This window comes from Kogia breviceps, chromosome 13, assembly GCF_026419965.1.
Source record: "Kogia breviceps isolate mKogBre1 chromosome 13, mKogBre1 haplotype 1, whole genome shotgun sequence".
Lineage (NCBI taxonomy): Eukaryota > Metazoa > Chordata > Mammalia > Artiodactyla > Physeteridae > Kogia > Kogia breviceps.
The window spans coordinates 53,205,050-53,225,577 of NC_081322.1; the positions used below are offsets into that span (position 1 = coordinate 53,205,050).

Genomic DNA, 20,528 nt, shown 5'->3' on the forward strand with positions numbered 1-20,528 from the left:
CCGTGTGAACTATTACACCCCTTCCTCCTGCCTGACTGGCGCAACCCACACTTTGCCTACCAAACTTATGACTCAAAGGCCCCTGAGGACTTTCTGTAGCCTTCCAGCCATAGTGCAAACATCCAAGGCTGCTTCCACGTGAAACAACCAAACACAGTCCCCCAAGCAGAAGATCCGCTACAGCGAGAGCTCCTATAGACAGGTCGAATGAGAAAGCAGCGTCCCGCTTTGCTCCCACCCCTCCCCATCTGCAGCATCCAATTGCTTTCCTCTGTTGTGCGGTCGGCTCCTGGGATTGGTCGGGAACGGGACCGGCGCGGGACCAGTGAACACAGGCCGAGCGGGGAGACTGGTCAGTCACGTGCGGCCGCCCGGTTACCCCGCCTCACTGCGCGCCTGGCGGGGCGGGGCGGGGCGGGGCGAGGTGGGCGGGGCTCGGGAGCTGCTGCGCCTGCGTTGTGGGCGTTCTCGGGGAGCAGCTGCTGCTGCCGCCGCCGCCGCCTCCGCCGACGCCGCCGCCGCTGCCGCCGCCGCCTCCGCCTCCGCCGCTACCGCCGCGTTTGGGTGTAGAATTAGGAATTCCTGCGCCTCGTTAACAATGAAGCAGAGTTCGAACGTGCCGGCTTTCCTCAGCAAGCTGTGGACGCTTGTGGAGGAAACCCACACGAACGAGTTCATCACCTGGAGTCAGGTAAGGGTGAGGGCACGGCGGCCTCCGAACCCCCTAACTAACGTCTTCCTCTCTCGCTCTCTCCCGCGGGGTTGTCTCTCGCGGCCTGCGGCCCGACGCCCTCTGTGAGGCCCGCGGCGCGGGGGTGGCGGGGTGGCATGGGCCTCGGCGTGCAGCCTCGCGGGGGACCCCGGTATTGTTCGCGCGGGGAGCTGCGGGGGTCCCGGCCGGCGCCGCTGGCTCAGGCCTCGGTGGGGGAGGGGCGGCCCGCGTGGGGCGCCGCGGCCCGGGAGACCCCGTAACGGTCCGACCCGGGCGGCGTTTGGAACCAGCCTGGCGGAACGAGGGCGGCCGACGAGCCGAGGGAGCGGGAGCCACGTTACTGCACACTCATCCTCCGTCCTCCCGCCGGGCTCGCGGGCTGCGGCTCTCTGGGGGCACGGGCAGCTCTGGCCGGGATCTTCAACGCGAGGTTTATGTGAGGCAGTCTTTACCTTCGCGATCTGATTCTCGCCCCTAAAACAGACACACAGTCCGCCTCGCATCTGAGATCTTTATGAGGACGGCAGTCAGGGAAGGAGGCAGATGTTCAAACGCAGGTTACAGCTTATCAGGAGGCTTGAAAATATTATATAGAAAATGGTACATTATTTCGCGATTCTGAGCCATTTTTATAAACGGATTTTTATGATTATTTTAATAAAAGTGCCAATAGACAGGTGTTCAGTAACGTGGAGAGCTAAAACGAATCACTGAATTTCACTAAACAGTTGCCGGCAGTGTGGTGTATAGATGTCTTGATTATTGATTTGATCCCAATTCTGCCACTAAACAGGCTCCTTATCTTGTCTGACCCAAGTGTCGTCGTCCATAAGATGAATGGGTTACTTAGGTGATCCAAGACCCCCTCTAGATCCAAATACTGATTCTAATTAGAATGATTATTACATAAACAGAGCATTTGCGTTACAATACACTTAGGCTATTGGAATCGTTTTGTGAAGGGGAGTGGAGTTCTCTTATTGTAGATGGTCATCTGTTTTGGACATTATCTTGTTTAGAGGCCTGGAAAAGAGTAAGTGAAAACTACCTGCACAGTGCCTGGCACCTGTTAAGTGCTGAGTAAATCTTATCTCCCCTCTTTCTCACTTTCGTTTCTGTTCCTTTTCAATTCTGTTTCCTATGTTAGGAACCCTCAGTTTTATTATTTTATCTTAACAGGGAGCACTATATTGAGTACGTGAAGTTTTGACTACTGTAACACCACAGTCTGCCTTATATTGCTGTCATTTGTTTATTTTCTTTATCTCCCTCCAGGACTTAATTTTCTTGAAGGTCAGTAGCATCGAGTGGATGTTGTGCATTAGGCATTTGATGAATTCTGTACAGTTGTACAAAGAAGGGGTGAAAATAAGGAAGCCAGCCGCCAGTATACACTTAAAAATAAACAGATGTCTCATGTTTTTCATCAGTCATAAGGATTAAAAGTTGACAAGGATGAATCGGCACAGACTGCAGTTACTCAGCCTTGTGCATGTGTAAGAGATTGGACTGAAAGTCTCCCCACTCCCAATCTGACTTTATCACACCTATTTGTCTTGGGTGGGCCTTCTTGTTTTTATTGCCTAGAAATGGTACCTAAATGTATTGGAAATTGGTTTTAGTTAAGGGGTATTCTGTCAGCAGTTCTAATAAATTCTCATTAGCCAACATTTTAATACTTTTATGGGCAGTATCAAATGTGTAGTTTCATACTAATACATAAATGCATCATTTTCTGAATTCTAAGCCAAATAAACAAACCATTTAAAAATCATTCTTGGGCTTCCCTGGTGGCACAGTGGTTGAGAGTCCGCCTGCCGATGCAGGGGACACGGGTTCGTACCCCGGTCCGAGAAGATCCTACATGCTGTTTAGCGGCTAGGCCCGTGAGCCACGGCCCCTGAGCCTGCGCGTCTGGAGCCTGTGCTCCGCAACGGGAGAGACCACAGCAGTGAGAGGCCCGCATACCGCAAAAAAAAAAAAAAAAAAAAAAGTCATTCTTATTTTTTTCCATTATTAAGTCTAAGCTTATGTTTTGGCTACTCATTTTTTACGATATAGTGGGACAGTTAAAATATAAATTCAGTGAGGACAGGGACAGTATCTGTGCCAAGGGACACAGTGGGTACTTAATTAATGTTTGATGAAGCAGTGAAATCCTTGGACTATGTAATGGAAATGGTAGGAATGATAAAAGTGGAATGATGCCTGAAAAGAATCTCAAAGATCATCTGGTTTAGTCTCATTATGTAGATTTGAAGCTTAGGTTAGATTATTTATCTATAATTACAAAGCTAGCATTATTGGAGGTGGGGCTCTCACATAGATTTCTGAGCTCCCAGATCATTCTTCCATCAACGGCCCTACACTTAATACAGGTTGTCACAATATTTAGTTTTTATACCAAAATGTTACTCCTCCACAAGTCAGTGGACAATTCTGGATTAATGTCTCGGGCTATGCTTAGTTGCCTAAGGAAGTTGTCTTACATTCCCACAGATTTTTCCGAAAACAGTGTTAACAATGAAAGGTAAAACTTTAATTGAACAATGATGTTAGATGGAAAAACCAAAATAATTTACTCTCATCTTTTAGAAGTTGCTATTTATGGTTGTTTCTGGTTTCCTTCAAACTTGTTTTGCTGCACTTATGTTGAGGTAATTTAGCATTTATACTCTGAGTGAGAATCATATTAAGACCTTTTAGAAGTAGCAGATGTTTTGGAAAGGAGGCAGTCTTTTATGCAATTGTTTTCACTTGTGGAAAATAATTTACTCTAGGTAGAGTATAAGACAAGGGGAGAAAACTCTTACCAACAGCAGTTTGAAAAGCTTGGCTTAATATTCCTGAAGACTTATATAACTTTAGTTTTCCTTGAAATTTGTAGTATGACAGAAATGAACTAATACCCCCATTGATGTCATTAATTGTAGAAATATAATATTCTGAACAATCAAAATTATACTGTTATAGACTCAAATAATAGAAATGTCTTTAGATTCTGAGTGTCTTTAAAACACACAGTACATCCCCGAAATTCCCCACTGATATTTCTTTTTCCTTTCTTTTTTTGTCTGTTTTTACATTTCCTATAGGTATTTTGGCTCTGGTAGGCACTCTGTTACCAGAATCGAGGACAGGGATAGTACTGTTGAACAGCCTAAAGCTGTTTTAAATGTAACAGAGTCCTAAACAGAGGGCACAGGTTTAGCTTGGTAGCAACTGGGGAAACTTGATCTTCAGGGACAAGAAGTTGTGGAAGTTGAATGGAAGTTCTTGCCATTGATCGTAAGGAACAGCCTTTACTGTTACTGATATATGATACTCAGTGTATGTTGAAGTGAAGCAATATTTAAAAAAAAAAGAACTGGAAAGTCACTGTTTTACCAGTGTTACTGCCTTTGTCTCAGTTCTTCAGGTTGCTTGAGAATACCAAGAAGTGATTTCCACTAAAGATTTCATACCCATCTGTTTCACCTTTTTGTGCCCTACGGCAGTCTCTACTTCCCTATCCATCTCAAGTTAGTAGAGACAAATCAGGAAATAGGAGGGAAGGGGAGCAAAACCAGAATTTGTCCAGTGTTTTCTAGCTGTTTTGGATGAATTTGAACAGTAGATCTTTAGACTTCCTGGTGTTATGGTATTGTTTTGAATTTCCCAGCAGTACTCCCAAGTGGAAATAAGAAAGGCCACAAATGTGGCAGAAAAGGGGTTAAATCCACTTTAGATGGACCTACAGAAAAGTTGACTGATTCTCAGACAAGTATTTTTTATTTGTATACGTAAGAGAAAGAGCTAGAGACTCACAAGAAATGGTTGGTAAACATTAAGAAATTATTGACTGGTTGTTTAAAAAAGAGATTTCTATTTTGGAAACTGTTTTAAAGAAATGGGGCTGAAGTATTAGATTATTATTAAGAGTATTTTGGACGTTTATAACCAAGAGTACCGTTTTTTTTTTTTGCGGTATGCGGGCCTCTCACTGTTGTGGCCTCTCCCGTTGTGGAGCACAGGCTCCGGACGCACAGGCCCAGCGGCCACGGCTCACGGGCCCAGCCGCTCCGCGGCACGTGGGATCCTCCCGGACCAGGGCACGAACCCGTGTCTCCTGCATCGGCAGGCGGACTCTCAACCACTGCACCACCAGGGAAGCCCAAGAGTACCAGTTTGAGCAGAAACAATTACTATTTGGAAGCTTGCTAACATTTTTGGGTTAGGCCGAAAGAGAAGCTACCATCCTTCCCATCCTACTGAGTAATAGTGGCTTTTTGTGCCTTATAAAATGCATAGGGAGAGTTCTGTGTTGCAGTGCTTAAGCTTCACAGGTATAAACAGCAGTAAGGTAGAAATTTTGCACTCAAGTTATTTACTAATTTTGAAGTAGAGACTGAAGGAATACCATAAGCAGACACAGAACAATATTAGTGAGTTAGGGTTGTGTGTGTTTGAGAGAGAGAGCATTATAAACAAGAGGCATTCATCTCCTCATTTGATATATATAACCAAGAGTTGAAATTCTAAAAGTATAATTTGGTCCACTGTGATCAAAGACTCATTTATTGTCACTCACAAATAGTTGTGACTCTGTTACGACCACACAGTGTGCTAGGTAGTAGGAATTCATTCAGTAGTTAACAAAATAGCTGCCTTCATAGATCTTACATTTTAGTGAAGGATACTGATAATTAAAAAGTAAGCAAACACAAATAGTATAATTTCAGTTAGTGCTAAATAGCAAAATAAAGCAGGGTAAAGAGAGAGTGCAATTAGGAGACAGAAATCACCAATATTTTGAACAGAGAAAGTTTAATAGGATAACTATCTCAGGAAAATTGGGATAAAGAAAACTCTGAAGAAGATAGGAATAGCAGTTATAAGAAGCAGCCATCACTGGTAGGCCTAAGAGCGAGTGCCCAAGTAAGAGCCCTTCCCCGAAGTCTAAGACCTTGTTGGAGAGAGAATGACCATATCTCACTGAATGGCAAAGACTTCACTGATGCCACACTAGTGGGACTTACTAGAAATCCATCCTTCAGAACTTGCTGGGAAATATGCTTTCTAGGGCAGGGGTTGGCAGATTATGGCCTGTGGGCCAACCATGTGTTTTAAAAGTAAAGTTTATTTGGAATATAGCCATGCTCAGTCTACTTACATATTGTCTGTAGTTGCTTTCTTGCTACAGGGGCAGAGTTATGACCTTATGACCTGCAAGCCTAAAATATTTATTGTCTAGCCCTTTAAGAACATGTTTATTAGCCTATGCTCTATACCCTAGAAAGCTATTCATGGAGAGATGTCTGGCCAGAGATACTCTGATTTGAAGCCTCCCAAGGGAGAGGGAGTGTTGGGGGAAGCTGCTGGCCTTAGGGTGCTGCTGCCTTCTGTGCACTGCAAGAGCTAGGTGCTGGAGAACCTGCCTGCACAGCAGGAACCTGCCAAGGACACACTGGAACCAGGAAGGGTAATCCCTTCCTCTTGTAATATCTCTCTAGTATCTTCTATGACAAAGCTTAACACCATGCTCAAAAAAAATATATATTTAAGACTCAGCTCCATGTTTGCAGAGCAGACGTTGAAGAATGAATTTGGCACAGTAAATTCATAACTAGCATGTAAAATGACTGGAATCTGTTGTATTTTAGGTAGAGTGATGATGAAGCCTCTTTGGGGAGGTGATATGTGAGCAGAGATCTGAAGGATTAGAAAAGATGGGTCTGGCAAAGGGGAATGGAAAATGTAAAGGCCTTGAGCATAGCATGTTCATATGATTGCAGAAGGCCCATGTGGTTGGATTATCTTTAGATAACCTGAGAGTGAGGTCAGAGAGGTAGGCAGAAGCAGATGGTATAGGGCCTTAGGGCATGGTAAGGAGATTGGAAATGAGGGAACTAGTTAGAAGACTATCACAGTTTTCCACTGTGGTATTGAAAATAGCGTGGTTGAGACTAGGGTAATAGCAGTGGAGGTGGTGAGCAGCAGGTGTAATATCTACTTTGAAGGCATGGTCATGGATCTTAATGATAAATTTTTTGGAGTTGGAGGAGAGATAGAAAAGAATTAGAATGACTCATGTATTTGGCCTGAGCAACGGATGGATGATGGTACCATTTGCTGAGATGGAAGATTCGGAGAAGTGCAGGTGGGGATTCTGTTTGGCCATGTTAACTTTGAGATTACAAATGGATTGCTAGTATTACTTCAGACGTGTTTTGTTTTGCTTGCATTTCACTGACCACACTTGGTCATCCGACCACACCTTATTTCAAAGGAGCTGGGGAAGTGCAGTGCTGCAAAGGAGAACAGCATGAATGACTTCTGTACTCCAAGACTTTCAAGAGGCGATGTTGAATAGGTTATTTAGATAATGTAAGACTCTGGCATTCAAGGTGGAGTTTGGAGCTTGTGAGTGGTAAAGCCATGGGACTGGATGAGATCATCCAGGGAGACAGATGAAGATAGAAGGACCTGCAAGATAGGGTATTCTAATATTTAGAGGGTATAAAGACAGGAAAAAGCCAGCAAGAGAGCTTGAGAAGGAACAGTGAGAAAGGAGAAAACACAAGGGAGTGAGGTCATGTAAGCTAATGGAAGAAAATGGTTCAAGAAAGAGATGATCAACGATGTCAAATGCTGTTATGACTTTTCTTATACACCTGTTCTGGTATATATAAGCAAAAATTTCTCTAAGGTAGTTACACCAACATTGAAGAGTAGAATTTCTGGAAAATAAGGTATGACATGCTCAACCTTAAGTTCCGAAAAAGTCAAATCAGCTTGTACTCCTTTTAGCCATGCATGAGATTTCCCATTAATTTGTCTCTTCAAAACTTGATATTCTCATTCTTCTGAGTTTTTACCAATCTAGTGGATATAAAATATTATCTCAATGAGGTCTTAATTTATATTTCCCTGATAATTAATGTGTTCAAACACCTTTTCATATTTATTGGCCACTTGTGTTTCGTATTCTATGAAATGTTTGACCATTTTTCTATTGGGTGGTTTATCTTTTATTATTTGTAGGAATTCCTTGTAATTCTGCATCTTTTTGGATGTATGTGTTGCCTCTGTCTTCTAGTTGTGGCTTATCTTTTTTACTTTCTTTTGATGAGTATAAGTTCTTAATTTTAGTATAATTTAATATATCAGCTTTTTTTGTGGTTCATGTTCTTTGTTTCTTCAGGATGTTTTTGCTTTCCTACCCCAAAGAGAGAAAAATACTTTTCCATCTTTTTTTTTTCTTCTGAAAGTTTTAAAGATTTGACTTTTGTATCTAAATCTTTAATTCACTGGAATTGATTTTTGTGTGTGGTATAAGGGATCCTGTTTCTTTGTTTTCCATATTTAGTTGTTTTAGCCCCTTTATTGAACAGTTTCTTCTTCCTCTAGTGATTTGTGTTGCTACCTGTCTTATAAGCAAAATTATATGTAGATTGTGTTTTTGTGTCTAGGTTCTCTATTCTGTTCCACTGGATGATTTATCCTTTTTCCTGTATCACATGTCTTAATTACTGTAGCTCTGTAATGCTTTTGGGAGGGCAACCTAGTCTCAGGAGTGCCTTGACTACTATTGGTCTTTGCTCTTCCATATATGTTTTAAAATCAAGTTCCGTTAAAGAAAAAAACTAAGCAACCTATTAGGATTTTTTTAATTAGAATTGTACTGAAACTGTAAATCAGATTAGGGAAAATAGGTATCTTTATGATATGATATATTCATGGGAACAAGGCATTTTTCTAAATTAATTTTATTTAATAAAATTTTATATTTTTTGTAATTAGATCTTGCACAGCTTTGTTAGATTTTATAGATATTTTAAGTGGTATCCTTTAATGAAAAATAATTGCTGTTGCTGGTAATTAGAAATACAAGTAACATTTGTATATTGATAATAAACCAGTGAGCTAATCATTTTACTGATTTGGATTCGCTAAGTGTACATCCATAGGTGTCTGAATATGACAGTTTTGTTCTTATTTTCAGAACCTTATACCTTCAGTTTCCTTTTTTGCAGTGGCTAAGACACCTCAGGGTGTCAGATAGAAGCAGTGATCATGGGATCCCTTTCTCTTATTTTTAAAGGAAATGTTTTAAATATTTCCCCTTTAAGTTACTAGCTGTTAAAATTAAGAATTTTTAATTTGCCTTTTTGTTATTGATGACAAAATTAATTGGGAAGCTTAGAGGGGACAGGGCATGCCGAGATGGAGAATACAGGAAAAAGTTGACTTTGGAGGAGTAGGATGATGGGTTTGAAATAGACAAGTGAGTGAGTCAAACAACATTGTGTAAAAATGTTAATGATTGAAAAATTCAAGTGGGAAATTTGAGATGGTCAGGGGCAGAGGCATAGTTGTGATAATCATTATACATAATAAAGTCAGTAATTAGAGAAATTGGTGTGGATGAGACTGCCTAAGGAAAGAGTATAAAAGGTATCATGATCAAGGATAGAAACTTAAAAAACCCACTACCTCTTGATAGCTGGAAGACAATTGAAAAGAAGTATGAGAGATAGGAGACCCAATGTATAGTTTCAAAGCCATAAGAGCAGAGCATTTAAGAAGGGGAGTGTCAGTAGTACCAAATGAAATGCCACAGAGAGGTGTAGGAAGATGAGGACTGAAAAGAGGGCATTGAATTTGGCATTTGACATTTTAGAAAAAAACAGTTTCAGTAGAGGCACAAAAACTGAAACCAAATTTTAGTGAGAGTAAGTAGATGGCCCTGAATTGGAGAAGGGGGCTTTAAAATATTTATTTGTCAAATTTTGCAGTGAATGAGAAGACAGATGGGGTGGGTAGATTGAGAGGAAGTAAGGTAGAGGGAAAGTCCTTTTAAGATAGAAAAAGATGAATGCATTTTTAAATTTTAATAGCTACTACCTAATAACCAACAGGGGTTATTTTTAAACTTAAAAAATTTTGCCAGTCTAATAAGTGAAAATCATTATTTTGCTGTACCTTTTATTATGAATGAGATCCGATCTTCTAAATTTCACATTGAGTGTTTCATCTTACTGATTTGTTAGAAAAATTTTAATTAATGCAGTTAATAGTTTGTCATAAATGTTGGATATATTTTTATGTTAGTAAGCTTTCAACTTTATTGAATTTTTTAAAGTCTATTGTCAGTTAAGTTTAAGTTCAGACACAAGTAATGGAAATCCAGACAACAATGGCTTAAACAAAATAGAGATGTACTGTATTTTTCTCTTACGTCTGAAGATACTGAGTCACCTTCTCAACCTTTCAGCCATACTTAGTTCCTCTACTTCAGTGATTACTGGAGCTCTAGCCGTTGGCTCCAGGTTCTGAGCAGGAATAGGAGATGTAGGAGATGTAGGGGTTTGACACTTTGAGTCTTTTCCCTTTTAGAAGCTTTTGTGGAAGTTCCACTCAATCCATTTTGCTTATATCTTGTTTGCCAGATGTGTTATTTGGCCACCTCTGTTTCTAAGAGGGACTGAGAAATGTATTTGTAGCATCAGACAAAATTGTGTTGTTAGTAAGAAATTAGAGGATCATCCATGTTGTTGCAAGTGGCAGGATCTCTTTCTTTTTTAAGGCTGAGTAATGTTTCATTGTGTATGTATGGATAAAGTATATCAGTATATGTATAAATCTCACAATTTCTTTATCCATTCTTTCTTTGTTGGACATTTAGGTTGTTTCTGTGTCTTGGTTATTGTGAATAATGCTGCAGTGAACATGGGAGCACAGATATCTCTTAGAGATACTGATTTCATTTCCTTTGGGTATATACCCAGAAGAGGGCTGCTGGATCATATGGTAGTTCTATTTTTAACTTTTTGAGGAACCTTCATACCATTTTCCATAGTGATATTGCCAATTTACATTCCCACCGACAGTATACAAAGGTTCCCTTTTCTCTACATCCCTAACCAACACTTGTTGGTTTGGGTTTTTTTTAGGAATAGCCATCCTAAAAAGTATGAGGTGATATCTCATTGTGGTTTTGATTTGCATTTCCCTGATGATCAGTGATGTTGAGAACCTTTTCACATACTTGTTGCCCATTTGTATATATTCTTTGGGAAAATGTCTAATCGAATCCTTTGCCCATTTTTTAATTGGGTTGCATCTTTTTGCTGTTGAGTTGTGAGAGTTCCTTATATATTTTAGGTATTAATCCTTTATCAGATACGTATGTATTTGCAAATATTTTTATTCCATTAAGTTGTCTTTTCATTCTGTTGATTATTCTTTGCTGTGCAGAAGCTTTTTAGTTTGGTGAATTAGCTTGACTTGTAGTAGTCATTTCACTGTGCACATGTGAATATATGTTAAATCATCATGTACACCTTAAATATATACAATTTTAGTTTTAAAAAATTAAAAAGAAAGAGAAATCAAGATAGGGTAGGCAGCTAGTAGTCTCCATGAATACATTTATTAATTTTTACCTGTATGACTTCTGGGATTTTTTATGTGATGCTTTCAAAAGCTTGGTTATAAAGAGTGAGGTAGCATTGAGTTAGCATTGAGCTTTTGTTTTTTCCTTCCAAATGGAAAGTTTATTAACTGATCTTTTTCCCTCCTAATTTTTCCTCCTGATTTGAATGCTGCCCTTACTTATTACCTATTAAATTTTCAAATAGATTTGCTGCTGCTTCTGTTCTCTCTAGTCTGTCCATTCAGCTATTTGAGTATCCCTTCTTTAGTACCAAACTCTTGTAGACACTATAATTCTGTTGTCTGCATAAGGTACGTTTAACACCTCTCTCTCCATTGCTTTCAGTATTTTCTTGCCTATTTGTTACATAATTTTTATGAAATGAACTTTAGTACCTAATATTTGGTTGTGTTAGCATCTATTCACCTTGTCTCCAAAAACTTTTTTTAATTGAGAGAGAAGTCAGTGTACTGGTTAACTTAATTAGACTTGACATCTTTACTAAAACACTGTCTCTCTGTAGTTTAATATTTCCTTAAAGGTCTTGTGTATTCTTAAAATTTATTTTTAGATACTTGATATTTTTCTATTCTTGGAGTTTTTTATTCCATTTTAGTTTTAGGTTGTTGTAAAATACATATATCTTAAGATTAACCATTTTAACGTGTACAGTTCAGTGACCTTAAGTACATTCACTTGTTATGCAGCCGTCACTACCATCCATCTCCAGAATGTTTTTCATTTTCTCAAACTGAAACTTGTTACTCATTAGACAGTAATTTCCAATCCCCTTCTCTTTAGCCCCTGGTAACCATTCTACTTTCTGTCTTTATGAAGTTGAGTATTTTAGATATCTCATGTAAGTGGAATCATACAGTATTTGTCCTCTTGTGACTAGTCTAACTTAGCAAAATGTCTTTAAGTTTCATCCACATTGTAGCATGTGTTCTTCCTTTTTAAGGATGAATAAGAGTCTATTGTATGTTTGTTAATCTATTCATCTGTCAGTGGACGTTTGGGTTGCTTCCATCTTCTGGCTATTGTGAATAATGCTACTATAAACATCGGTGTACAAATATCTTTTTGAGCCCCTGCTTTTAATTCTTTTGGATATGTATGTAGAATTTTAGGATCATTTAGTCATTATGTGTTTAATTTTTTGAGGTACCACTGTACTGTTTTCCATAGCATCTGCACTATTTTATATTCCCACCGGCAGTGCAAAAGGGTTCCAGTTTCTCCACATCCTGACCAATACTTATTTTTGGGGTTTTCGTATTTTTGTTTTTTAATAGCCATCTTAATGAGTGAAGTGATATCTCATTGTGGTTTTGCTTTTTATTTCCCTAATGATTAGTGATGCTAGGCATCTTATGTGTTTATTGGCCATTTGTGTATCTTTTTTGGGAAGAAATATCTATTCAAGTCCTTTGCCCTTTGCTAATCAGGTGGCTTGTTTTTCGTTGTTGTTGCGTTGAAGTTTTTTTTTAATGTATGTTATGGGTATTAACCCCTTATCAGATGTATGATTTGCAAATATTTTCTCCGATTTTGTGTGTTACCCTTTCACTCTCTTGATAGTGTTCTTTATGCAAAAGGTTTTAAGTTTGAGGTAGACTCATTTGTCTGTTTTTGCATTTGTTGCCTGTGCTTTTGGTTTTATGCAAGAAATTTTTGCCAAATCCATTGTCATGAAGCTTTTCCCACTTGTGTTTTCTTCTAAGACTTTTATAGTTTTAGCCGTCATGTTTAAGCTTTTGATCTGTTTTGAGTTGATTTTTGTATATGGTTTAAGGTAAGGAGTCAACTTCATTCTTTTGCATGTGAGTATCCAGTTTTACCAGCATTGTTTGTTGAAAAGGATGTTCTTTTTCCGTTGAATTGTCTTTTTTCTGGCTGAGTTGGGTCTTCGTTGCTGTGTACGGGCATTCTCTAGTTGCGGTGAGCAGGGGCTACTCTTCGTTGCAGTGCGTGGGCTTCTCGTTGCAGAGCACGGGCTCTAGGCGTGCAGGCTTTGGTAGTTGTGGTACGTGGGCTCAGTAGTTGTGGTTCGTGGGCTCTAGGGTGCAGGCTCAGTAGTTGTGGAGCATGGGCTTAGTTGCTTCACGGCATGTGAGATCTTCTGGACCAGGGCTCAAACCCGTGTCCCCTGCATTGGCAGGTGGATTTTTAACCACTGTGCCACCAGGGAAGTCCCTCCATTGAATTGTCTTGGCATCCTTGTCAAAAACTTTTGGACTGTATATATGAGGGCTCATTCCTGGGTTTTCTATTCTGTTCCATTCATTGGTCTGTCTTTATGTCACTACCATATTATTTTGATTATTTTAGAAGGAAATTTCAAATTGTTTATTTTTTATATGGAAATACACTAGTGACTTTATTTTTTTTAATTTTTATTTTATTTTGGAGCATAGTTGATTAACCATGTGTTAGTTTCCGGTGTACAGCAAAGTGATTCAGTTATATGTGTCTCTGTTCTTCAATTTCTTTTCCCATTTAGGTTGTTATATAATATTAAGTATAGTTCTCTGTGTTATACAGTAGGTCCTTGTTGGTTATCTATTTTAAATATAGTAGCGTGTACATGTCAATCCCCAAATCCCAATCTATCCCTTGCCTCCCACCCTTCCCCCTGTTAACCATAAATTTGTTCCCTGAGTTGGAGTTTGTTTCTGTTTTGAAAATAAGTTCATTTGTATCTTTTTTTTTTAGATTTTGCATGTAAGCAATATTGTATGATATTTGTCTGCCTTACTTTACCTAGTATAATAATCTCAGGGTCCATCCATGTTGCTGAAAATGGCATTATTTCATTCTTGATGGCTGAGTAATATTCCATTGGATATATGTACCACATCTTCTTTGTCCATTCATCTGTCGATGGACATTTAGGTTGCTTCCATGTCTTGGCTATTGTAAACAGTGCTGCAGTGAACATTGGGGTGCATGTAATCCTTTCAAACCATGTTTTCTTCTGGATATATACCCAGGAGTGGGATTGCTGGATCATATTGTAGCTCTGTTTTTAGATTTTTAGGGAACCTTCATACTGTTTCCCATAGTGGGTGAACCAATTTACATTCCCACCAACAGTGTAGGAGGCTTCCTTTGCTCCACACTCTCTCCAGCATTTATTGTTTGTAGGTTTTTTGATGATCGTCATTCTGACTGGGTTGAGGTGGTATCTCATTGTAGTTTTGATTTGCCTTTCTCTAATAATTAGAGATGTAGAGCATCTTTTCATGTGCCACTTGGCCATCTGTGTGTCTTCTTTGGAGAAATTTCTATATTTAGGTTGTCTGCCCATTTTTTGATCGGGTTATTTGTTTTTTTGATATTGAGCCCCAAGAGCTGTTTGTAAATTTTGGAGACTAATCCCTTGTCAGTCGCATCATTTGCAAATATTTTCTCCCATTCTTTGGTTTGTCTTTTTGTTTTGTCTGTGGTTTTCTTTGCTATGCAGAGGAATTTAATTAGGTCCCATTTGTTTATTTTTGGTTTTATTTCCATTACTCTAGGAGGTGGCTTGAAAAAGATATTGTTGTGATTTATGTCAAGTGTTCTGCCTATGTTTTCTCTAAGAGTTTTATAGTATCTGGTCTTACATTTAGGTCTTTAATCCATTTTGAGTTTATTTTTGTGTACAGTTTTAAAGAGTATACTAATTTCATTTTTTTTTTACATGTAGCTGTCCAGTTTTCCCAGCACCATTTATTGGAGAGACTGTCTTTCCTGTATTGTATAGTCTTGTTTCCTATGTTGTAGATTAATTGACCATAGGTGCATGGGTTTATTTCTGGGCTTTTCTATACTGTTTCATTGATCTATATTTCTGTTATTTTGCCAGTACCATACCATTTTGATAACTGTAGCTTTGTGGTATAGTCTGAAATCAGGGGCCCTGATTCCTCCAGCTTCATATTTTCTTTCTCAAGATTGCTTTGGTTATTCAGGGTCTTTTGTGTCTCCATACAGATTTTAAGGTTTTTTTGTTCTAGTTCTGTGAATAATGCCATTGGTAATTTGATAGGGATTGCATTGAATCTGTAGATTGCCTTGGGTAGTATAGTCATTTTGACAATATTGATTCTTCCAATTCAAGAATATGTTATATTTTTTCATCTGTGTCATCTTTGATTTCTTTCATCAATGTCTTACAGTTTTCAGAGTACAGGTCTTTTGTCTCCTTAGGTAGTTTTATTCCTATGTATTTTATACTTTTTGTTGCAGTGGTAAATGGGATTTTAAAAATTTTTCTTTCTGACCTTTCGTTATTAGTGTGTTAATTAGTAGCTAGATATCTTACTGAATTCTCTTGTCGTTTTTCAGTTGATTGTACAAAGATTTAATTATGTTTATTGATAAAATATGACTTTCAGATTTTATCTTATTTTTGTCTTAATTGCATTGGCTTTAAAACATTGTTAAGTAATTATACTAGCTACATACTGTATTTTATTTGTTTTTGATTAGAAGAATGGAAATCTTTCTAATATTTAACTATAAAGTTTGATGCAGCTTTTGGTTTGATACATACTCCTAAACTTTTGAGACTGACATCAAAAAGTTTAATTGCAGTTTGGAGCTTAATTGAAATTTGTAAGTTAATTGCAGTTTGTTTTTGCTGCTATTTAACAGGAATAAAACGATTGTCTGAAGGTGTCGTGGAAGGACTGCCAAGTTTGGGGGTTCATATGTATCACCTAATTTCAGAGGATCTTAACTAATTGACGTTTTCAATTTTTTTCAGAATGGCCAAAGTTTTCTGGTTTTGGATGAACAAAGATTTGCAAAAGAAATTCTTCCCAAATATTTCAAGCACAATAACATGGCAAGTTTTGTGAGGCAACTGAATATGTGTGAGTATGGACAGCCGTTTAATTGGAGTACTATTATCAGTCACTGATTAAACCATTTCCCCCATTAAGATGATAAAGGAACATATATTCCATAGAAGCACCATTAATTTTTAAAGTTTTTAGTTTTGTCTATTTGAAATTTTATTCACAATCTGAATTTTGAATCTTTTTCAGATGGTTTTCGTAAAGTGGTACATATTGACTCTGGAATTGTGAAGCAAGAACGAGATGGTCCTGTTGAATTTCAGCATCCTTACTTCAAACAAGGCCAGGATGACTTATTGGAGAACATTAAAAGGAAGGTGAGCTATTGTTAACATGATTTAATTAGGTCATTAACATGTAGTATGCTTGGCTAAGGCATATTTCATTTGTTGAAATTAAGAAGGTACTGAAATACACAGGTTTTCTTGTTGGGACAACTTAGACTAATAAAGCTTTAATTATTTTGCCCTCTATTTTTTTTTTCCTCTGCACTCAACTGTATGGAGGGCTCAGTCTTTAAACACTTTTAGAGGAAAAGAAATGTTTACATTCTGATTTAGGATAAGGAGTCATCTATATTGTGATGGCTCACTCCTTATAATTTAGCTTAAAAAACATAAGTTCCTACTAGAAAGTCAGCTGTCTGGAGGGTCTTTTTCTTTAGTTCACTGTTAAATATCTAGTGCTCAGAATAAGTCCTTTATATATAGTAGGAATTTAATAATACATTTTTGAATAGATGATATGTTTTGCTGAAATAAGATATTTTGACTAAATTCACAAGGTGTGGGGGGGCAGTAAAAGGGTAGTGGGCCATGAAAGAACATGGTCTTAGCGTATAACTATTCTGCATAAATTTAATTAAAAGTGGAATGCAATAATAAATAGGCTTGGGGAAATTACAGAGAATTTGACAGAAGGAAATGAAAACCAAAAAAAAGCCCTTAAGTTGCTCCTGCTCATGGAAACTTTTCCACATTAAAAATAAATAAATAAACTGATTATTCCTTATCCTCTCTTTGAGCTATGAAGTCTATTCTTTTCCTGGGCCTTTGGAACTAAATCTTACTTCCTGGACAGGCTACAAAAACATCTTATAACAGGGAAGTTTTGAATTATAATCATGGTGTTTAGTATTTGTTTAATTTCCTACATTTACTTTTTGAAAGGTTTCATCTGCAAAACCAGAAGAAAATAAAATTCGTCAGGAAGATTTAACAAAAATTATAAGTAGTGCTCAGAAGGTTCAAATAAAACAAGAAACTATTGAGTCCAGGCTTTCTGAATTAAAAAGGTAAAGTATTATTTCCTAATAGAATCCTAACATGGGGGTTGGTGTGTATGTGTGTGTTGAGGTTTGGAGATTGGTGCTTTAAGTACCTAGATTACATTGTTGAAGCCAAGATCAAAAGCCTTTTTCTTAAGTATTGATTCCCTTTATTTTTTATTTGTAGCTATAGACTTTACCCCAGTATTGTATTTTCATGATAGTGTCGAAAGAATATATAACCTTGGTCAGTCAAAACAATTTGATACAAAAGCGTTACTGATGAAATAATAGATCATTAAGTTGGTGTATGAAACGATGATTCTACTTAGGTTGACTTTCATATGTTTACACACATATGAGGACCACAAGCCAAACTACAGGAACTTCTCTGGACCCAGTGGACCCAGTGGTTAAGACTTCACCTTCCAATACCAGGGGTGTGGGTTCGATCCCTGGTTGGGGAACTAAGATTCCACATGCCTCGCGGCCAAAAAACATTAAAAAATACAGAAACAATATTGTAACAGATTCAATAAAGACTTTAAAATTAGTCCACATAAAAAAAATCTTAAAAAAAAATACCACATACGTTACCTATTCTTTCTTTTATAGAAGTTTCTTAGGACATTTTCTATGTGGCCTATCTTTTAGGAAAAAGTAGGACACAAAAAATAGGGAAAAAAGGACACTAGAGACTTGTCCTACTTGATTCTTACTTTACATAGACTTGGAAAAGTGATAGTCAAACCTTTTATCTACAGAAAAGTGCTGTATTTTGTTTTACTACAATTTTTGGCACCGTTATCCTAATGCCACAGTAACAACTTGTGTATAGAGTAGACCTATATTTCTCTTCTTAGTTAGTAGTTGGAATTCTCTTATAGTAAATAGGTGCCAAGGTCTTAAGAGTAGTTATTTTATGTATTCTGTCCCATTTCAATTGTGGGGCGTTAGTTTAGCTATTCTTAACTCAAGTATCTTCATTGAGAGTAACCTTGGACTTTGATTTCCTTTTTTAATAAGCTTTAATTTGAAGCTTGCTTGTTTTGCATGTTTTATTTAAGCACTTATGTTGGTTTACTCTATGTATCTTGTGTCTGTTGAAGTGCCCTTTGACCCAGTTCCTTGAATCTCAGGTTTAGCTTTTAAGGAGTGGGATCCCAAATTCATCCTGTAAGTCTTAGTGGTAACCATTCTCCTACTTATCTTTAGTAGGCAGATGACAGTATCTTTATATTTCTGAGTCAGAAAAAGTACAGTAGTTATTCAGTAAGTATCAAAATCTTATTTTCTGTGCCCTCTATATTTAAATTCAGTCCCTTTTGTAATAGTTTGGATTGAGGAAGATGGCTTTTGTGTAAATTAACAAAATAGTAAAAGTTAGAGCTTTTGCCTCTCACTGTTGTGGCCTCTCCCGTTGCGGAGCACAGGCTCCGGACGCGCAGGCTCAGCGGCCATGGCTCATGGGCCCAGCCGCTCCGCGGCACGTGGGATCCTCCCGGACCGGGGCACGAACCCACGTCCCCTGCATCGGCAGGCGGACTCTCAACCACTGCGCCACCAGGGAAGCCCTAGAGCTTTTAATAGAGGAATTATCTTTCAGGCCTTCTCAAAATTATCATTGCTGCTAACATTAATAACAGCAATTTCAATAGAAGATGGTGAATGAAGGAAAAAAATACTATTACTGCTGGGCATATAATTGGTTTGTCATATATTTAGATATGCTTTAAAAAAACATTTTTAATATGCTGTAAAAAAACCAAACGTTTATATGCTTGTGTTTGAGACAGATCTTTAGACAGTTTTAGAGTCTTATAGACTTCAGCTCGACATCAATACTTACCAAATTGTCTGTGTGATCTTGGGTAAGTCTTCTCAGTTCTCTGAGTCTCAGTCTCCTCATCTATAAAATAGAGATAATTCCTTTCTTGACAGATTTTAGAGAAGTTTAAGTAAGTAATACACATAAAATGTTTAGAATAGTGTCTGGCATAGCAAGTGTTGGGTAAATGTCATTTCCCCTTTAAGAATTGTTTCCTAAGCACAAGTCCTGAATTCACATGGTAGCCGTAGTTGAAAAGTTAGCTTATTTTTTAAACAAGAAGTAATGAAGCAGATTGTCAGAGGAGTAAATGGCCTACTATGTATGGATGTAAGCATAAATCTTAAGTTTTTGTGCATACATTGCCATGAGTAGACGATACTACAGTTATGAAGGAAGGATTCTGGAGTTGTGTCAAGGTTAGTTGCCATTATGTGTAATTGAACCAAAGTTTTCCTAGTCTCATAAAGATATATAGTAAAAACTAGTTCAAGTCTGGTATTCTTAATTAAAGATATTGAGGTCTGGCTTATCTGACTGAATTTTTTTATTTTTATTTTTCATAAATGATAACATAGTGAGAATGAGTCCCTTTGGAAGGAGGTGTCAGAATTACGAGCAAAACATGCACAACAGCAACAAGTTATTCGAAAGGTAAGCTTTTTTCTCTGTGACTGTAATCTGCATTTGTTTAATGAGTACCATTTGTGACCCCCCCAGAAATCTCTATTGAGTAGTCAGTGATTGATCTTAGTTTCTTATGTATTGGGTACACAGAAGTAAAACTATGAAATCAAACAAATTAAGCCAAGTGTTACATATTCTTTGTAATAAAAAAAATTTCTTATTAGCTAAATTTAGTCATTCCATACTTCCAGATACTGTTTCATTAGCTTTTAGTAAATTTTTTTGCCTGATATAACAACTTTATTATACTTCATTCTTAGGAATATAATCAATATACTACCAATTTCTTAACATTTTATATAAAAGACATAGCTTTACTGTGTGGGAGTTTTTTGTTATTTTTTGTCTTACTATTTTGTATTCTAAAAGGCATAAATATGGTCTTGGAAGATAAATGACTAATATTTTCAAATCAGTCAATCAAATTATGTGTTCAAAAAAATGAGTTATAAGTGTATGCCACTATTAGTATGTGCAGAAAAGCAGTTAATGTAGTGTTGTAAAATAAATCCTAGATTTTAGTATATGAGCTGAAAATTACTGGGGGAACAGAAAATCTCTCTGCTGCAATTGTGTCCTTGTGATTTAATCTTCTCATATCAGCTTTCATATGTTAATAAGAGGTGAAACATAAAAGTAATTAAGGCAGCTATTTTTTGCTCATGAGTAAACTGGACTAAGTTTAAGCAACAGGTTTTATGGGGGGAGGGAGGGTGGGAGAGCTTCAGTTTGTTCCTAGTCAGAGGCCGTTAGCTAAAAATAGTGTTATG

At 37.7% G+C, this 20,528-nt stretch overlaps 1 protein-coding gene across 6 annotated transcripts in view; it reads left to right on the top strand.

Moving 5' to 3' along the window:
- Positions 1 to 412: 412 nt before the first annotated feature.
- Positions 413 to 20,528, top strand: part of HSF2 (heat shock transcription factor 2) — a 40,573-nt gene continuing 20,457 nt past the window's right edge. For all 6 annotated transcript variants that reach the window (XM_067010687.1, XM_067010689.1, XM_059083888.2 and 3 more), the window contains exons 1-5: positions 413 to 691; positions 15,883 to 15,991; positions 16,166 to 16,293; positions 17,146 to 17,270; positions 19,650 to 19,725. In XM_067010687.1, the coding sequence (XP_066866788.1) occupies positions 599 to 691; positions 15,883 to 15,991; positions 16,166 to 16,293; positions 17,146 to 17,270; positions 19,650 to 19,725 (531 nt within the window). In that variant the 5' untranslated portion in view covers positions 413 to 598. The remainder of the gene's footprint in view (positions 692 to 15,882; positions 15,992 to 16,165; positions 16,294 to 17,145; positions 17,271 to 19,649; positions 19,726 to 20,528) is intronic.